This window comes from Myotis lucifugus, unplaced genomic scaffold (genome assembly GCF_000147115.1).
Source record: "Myotis lucifugus unplaced genomic scaffold, Myoluc2.0 scaffold_8178, whole genome shotgun sequence".
NCBI classification, from domain to species: Eukaryota; Metazoa; Chordata; class Mammalia; order Chiroptera; family Vespertilionidae; genus Myotis; species Myotis lucifugus.
The window spans coordinates 1-5,979 of record NW_005879226.1 but is presented as its reverse complement, the minus strand read 5'-3'; the positions used below and the strand labels follow the sequence as shown (position 1 = coordinate 5,979).

The following is a 5,979-nucleotide window of genomic DNA, read 5'->3' as shown; positions in this document are numbered from 1 at the left end:
CATATGTGGCTAGAATGGCCAAAGTAGAAGACACTGAACATACCAAGTGCTGGAGAGGATGTTGAGCAACTCAGACTTCACACATTGCTGGGAAGAATGTAAAATAGTACAGCCATTCTGGAAGAGTTTGGTAATTTCTTATAAAGCTAAATACTTTAACTTAACAAATATCCCAATAATCATTAGCTGTATATGTATTATAGAGGAATAGACGTTTACATTCACACAAAACACTGTACGCAGACTTCATAGCATCATTATGATTTATAACAGCTGAAACCAGGAAACAATACAAATCTTTCACAAGTTTGAATGGCTAAACAAACTGGTATATCCAGTGTAAGTAGGTACTCACTAATAGAAAGAAACTATTCTCAACTCAATTAAGAGCAATTTGCCAAGTGACAAAAACACAAAATGCTTACATGATCCCCATTAGTAAAACATTATAAATTTGTATAAATAAATACAATTGATTTATATAAAACGTATAAAATCCAATTATAAAAATGATTCCTATAACATTCATGAAATAACAAAATTAAACTGATGGAAAACAGGTCAAGTGTTTGCCAGAGGTAGGTTTAGATAGAGGATATGAGCCTAAAAAACAGCACGGGGAAGTCTGTGGATTAAGCAATTTTCCATCATGGTTGTGGCTATGTGGCTCTATATAAGGTAATAAAGCTTAGAATTACAAACTTAAAAAAAAATACACGTAAAGTCTAATAGAATCCAAATAAAGTTAAGAGTTTCATTAACAGTATACTACCAATGTCATTTTTCTGGATTCAATAAAAAATGGTTTTATCAGATATTTTGACTGGGAGTAGCTGGGTAAAGAATACTAGGAAAGTCTATGGACTGTTTTGCAATTTCTTGTAAGTTAAAATAATTTCATATTAAACATTTTATAAAAATAACTTTGAAGGTGGTTTTATAAAATATTTGGCCATACTTATAAACTTGATTGGGTAAGTATAAATATGTTATATTTATAAATTTAAAATGTTTTCTTTTAAACTATTTCTGTATGATAAATTCACAGTTAAATTTCGAGCCAAAGAAAGGTGAGAGCTAATCGTATGAGGTCATAGAACACTCCTATGTTGCATTTAACAGTAAGAATTAATCAGGAGTGAGGAAAGCACACTAGTTTTTATCAGGTGAATTATCTAATGTAAAATGAAATGAAGTTAGACTTATAACAGAGGACACTCAGCCCAGCTGATGTTGCTCAGTGGTTGAGTGTTGAACTATGAACCAGGTCATGGTTCGATTCCCATTGTTGTGCCGTCTCGATTCCAGATAGGGGGCGTGCAGGAGGCAGCTGATCAATGATTCTCTCTCATCATTGATGTTTCTCTCTCTCTCTCTCCCTGTCCCTTCCTCTCTGAAATCAATGAAAAAAATATTTAAAAGAAACGGAGCATGCTGAAGTTTGAGGACCATTGGTACAGATTCAAAATAGAAACCACCACCACCAGTGGTGTAGCACAGTTTGGTCTTTAAAAAACAAAAACAAAAACCCACTCAAACATTATCCCTTTTCATGGAACTTCTTTCCTTTGTAGGTTCTCTGATATTTGACTAAAAGTGCGCTAAATTTAGCATGTTCATAAAGCCTTAACTCCTATATGATTTTCAAACAATGGGTTAGAATGCATCAGTGAAATTGTCAAATATAATGCAGTTCTCTTAAAGTTTGTCTCCAGTGTGAACTGTGACTCTCACTGAGGTCTTCTTTCTGGGTAGAGGCTTTCCCATGGTTACCACATTTCTTTGTTTTTTATCGTTTGTCTGTTTTTCATACTTCTACGAACAAGGAACACACCGATGATCTATGACAATCCCTGATAATAAAGTCTACCTTCCCACTGAAAGCTTTCCTCGTCTCTCTATACACAGAATTTGTCTCAATATGCACTTTTCATACGTATATTAAAGCCAGAAAGTTTTGTTGAGGCATATAACGAAGCTGGAAAGGCATCTTCACATTGGACGTATCAGAGTTTTTCCAACATGTTTTCACTGACAGAAAATGTGAGGTAAGGATCACTCAAGGCACTACCACAGTCACTGCCCTCACCAAGCTAATCTCCCGGGTAAATTCCTTAATCTCCTCAGGGCACATGGTTGACAACAGGCATTGCCATGTTTGCATTCTGATCTGCTAGAAACACTGATGTTTAATGAGGTCCCGGTTGTCCCAGAAGGCATTCCACAGAAATTGCATTAATAGGTGTGTTGTTCCGCATGACTTCACTCACAGGTAGTGACCGTAACTCTCCATTCAAAGAATTTTCAGCTTGAGTGAATCTACCCATCTCTCGGGTGTGCGTTTTCTGATGTTTAACAAGGTGTGACAATTGGGAGAAGGCTTTCTCACAGATGCTGCACTCGTAGGGTCTCTCTCCTGTGTGAGTTCTTTGGTGGACGTTGAGGACGGACTTTGTGGCAAAGGCTTTCCCACACGCCTTGCACTCGTAAGGTTTCTCTCCGGTGTGACTTCTCTGATGGGTGATGAGACCATACTTGTGAGAATATTGTTTTCCACACTCGCCACATACAAAGGGTGTCTTTCCCGTATGACATCGCTCATGTTGTCTGAGGCTTATCTTCTGGCTGAAGGCCTTCCCACACTCACTGCATTCATAGGGTTTTTCTCCTGTGTGAGTTCGCTGATGGATGATGAGGGTGCACTTGGTGGTGAAGCCTTTTCCACATTCCTCGCATATGTACAATTTCTCTCCCGTGTGAGTTCGCTGGTGTATAGTGAGCTTGCGCTTCACGGCGAAGCCTTTCCCACACTCGCTGCACACGTAAGATTTTTCCCCCGTGTGCGATCTTTGATGGACAATGAGATTACTCTTCACAGTGAAGTCTCTTCCACATTCATCGCATACGTAGGGTTTCTCTCCAGTGTGTGTGCGCTGATGCACAACAAGATAGTGCTGCATGGTGAAGCCTTTCCCACACTCGCTGCACACGTAGGGCTTCTCCCCTGTGTGAGTTCGCTGGTGCACAATTAGATTGCTCTTCACGGTGAAGCCTTTCCCACACTCGCTGCAAACGTAAGGCTTCTCTCCACGATGCGTTCGCTGATGTGCCATCAGGTAGCGCTTCATGGTGAACCCTTTCCCGCAGTCACTGCATATGTAGGATTTCTCTCCTGGATGGGTTTGCTGATGTCCGGTGAGACCAGCGTTCACAGGAGAGCCCTTTCTGTATTCGTTGGTGATAGAGAGTCTGTCTCTTGTTTGAGTTTTCTGATGTTGAGTGAGAATGACATTTCTGGAGGATTTCCGTGAATCACACCCATGGCTTTTCTCCCCTGTATGAATGCCCCCATGGTGAATGAGCTGAGATGTCCTGATGCAGGCTTTCTCACCCTGGATGCATGCTTGGGATTTCTCTAGTTTATGAGTCTTCTGATGCTTAGAGACTTGTAATTCAGTGCTGATGTGTTTTTCACTTTTAGGGATTTCCGTTCCAGTGTACAACTGTTCATGATTATCACGTAGAAAGGATTTCTCATCTCCATTAAACTCAACGGGGTTCTTTACTTCATATCTTTGCTTCTGGTTAATTAAACTTGATTTCAAAGCGTTCCTCCATAATTCCAACATATGATTACGCATTATGGCTATATTGGTTCTGCTCAGATGAAAAGTATTTCTAAGTGCATTCCTTTCATGGCATTGTTGGATGCTCTTCAGAACTATTTGGTTGTGAGAGTGCTCTTGCAGACAACTGTCAACTTTCCTGATTCCTAATAGAGAGAGAATAACAAATTTCTTAGAATAAAAGTGCTTAGCCCTGGCCAGTGCTTCTCAGTGGTTAGATTCAGCCTGTGCACCGAAGGGTTGTAGGTTCGATTCCCAGTCAAGGGCTGGTACCTGGGTTGCAGGTTCAATCCCCAGCCCCAGTCGGGGTGCATGTGGGAGGCAACCAATCTATGTGTCTGTCTCACATTGATGTCTTTCTCTCTCTCTCTCTCTCTCTCTCTCCTTCCCTTCCTCCACTCTCTATAAATCATGGAAAAAATATCCTCGGGTGAGCATTAACAAAAACAAACAAACAAAAGAATAAAAGTGCTTAAAAGATGATGTGGTGGGGACTGGCTCTTCATTGTCGACCATCCTGTCCCATAAAGATGTTAAGGTGAAGTATCAGATCCAAGAAGAAAAAAGGAGTATGTTTAAAGCAAAACAACCACAAAGAGAAAGAGTTCTTATCTCGGGAGATCCCTATGTGGAGGAGCTATTTAGCTATCCTCAGACACCCTCAGAGCTGTGAGCCCTTCTCTTTTTATTCTCTCTTTTAAAAAAAATATATTTTTATTGATTTCAGAGAGGAAGGGAGAGGGAGAGAGATAGAAACATCAATGATGAGAGAGAATCATTGATTGGCTGCCTCCTACACGCTCCACACTGAGAATCAAGCCCGCAACCTGGGCATATGCCCTGACAAGGAATTGAACCATGACCTCCTTGTTCATAGGTCGACACTCAACCACTGAGCCATGCTGGCTGGGCAAGCCCTTCTCCTACAGTGGTTCTCAACCTTCCTAATGCCACAACCCTTTAATACAGTTCCTCATGTTGTGGTAACCCCAACCATAAAATTAATATCGTTGCTACTTCATAACTGTAATTTTGCTACTGTTATGAATCGTAATGTAAATATCTGATATGCAGGATGTATTTTCATTGTTCGTGACCCACAGGTTGAGAACCACTGGACTAGAATATGACTTCCAGGGCCACTCCCTAGCCTAGCTGGTTCTCACTCACTCACCTGGACAGCTTCCAGTATAGATTTCATCCTCTATTCGTGGTTCTTTTCCATGTTCCAACTTGGACAGAGCATCTGGTTTGGCAGTGTGATACCCTGATCAGGAGAAATGACACAAGACATAGATACAGTGACTTGGATACGGCATAGTATGTGAAGATGGGAAATATTACAATTTCTCATATGCAAAGTAAAAGTTCTCTTTCAGGATAGAGGAGATTATACCCCTTTGTTTGGGGCCAGAGGGGAGATTGGAAATCTGCTGACTCTTCAGAGGACCACAGTGACTACAAAGCTTTTCATCAAGTACCAGAGCAGTGGTTCTCAACCTTCCTGATGCTGCGACCCTTTAATACAGTTCCTCATGTTGTGGTGACCGCCAACCATAAAATTATTTTCGTTGCTACTTCATCACTGTAATGTTGCTACTATTATGCATCGTCATGTAAATATCTGATATGCAGGATGTATTTTCATTGTGACAAATTGAACATAATTAAAACATAGTGATTAATAACAAAAACAATATGTAATTATATATGTGTTTTCCGATGGTCTTTTTTTTTTTTTTTTTAATATATTTTATTGATTTTTTACAGAGAGGAAGGGAGAGAGATAGAGAGTTAGAAACATCGATGAGAGAGAAACATCGATCAGCTGCCTCCTGCACATCTCCTACTGGGGATGTGCCCGCAACCCAGGTACGTGCCCTTGACCGGAATCGAACCTGGGACCCTTCAGTCCGCAGGCCGACGCTCTATCCACTGAGCCAAACCGGTTTCGGCCCGATGGTCTTAGGCGGCCCCTGTGAAAGGGTCGTTCGACTCCCAAAGGGGTCGCGACCCACAGGTTGAGAACCGCTGGACTAGAGTAAAGGCCAGTGACCGGGCACCTCTACGTCACGTAGGGAGCTGTGCTTACCCAGTGAGACCAGGTTGTTGTAGTTCTCCAGCATCACGTCCCGATACAGTTCTTTCTGCGCAGGGTCCAGCAGCTGCCACTCCTCCCAACTGAACTCCACAGCCACATCCTCCAGTGTCAGCAATTCCTGTAATAACACGGTCCTGTTTACTGTGGTGTCAACTCTCTTTACTAACATGGAAAATGCATGAGGACAGCTGTTCTAGTTTCTACCACATAGCCTGCATCTATATACTTTCTCAAATATATTTTAGTAAAAAC

General features: G+C 41.3%; 1 protein-coding gene across 1 annotated transcript; it reads right to left on the bottom strand.

The window, feature by feature from the left end:
* Nucleotides 1-245: 245 nt before the first annotated feature.
* Nucleotides 246-5,845, bottom strand: LOC102437397 (zinc finger protein 614; the record flags this gene model as incomplete). The annotated part of the gene is made up of 3 exons (XM_006109311.3): nt 246-3,772; nt 4,801-4,893; nt 5,719-5,845. Coding segments are annotated over 3 exons (1,803 nt in total), but the record flags the coding sequence as incomplete, so codon positions are not given.
* Nucleotides 5,846-5,979: the final 134 nt, after the last annotated feature.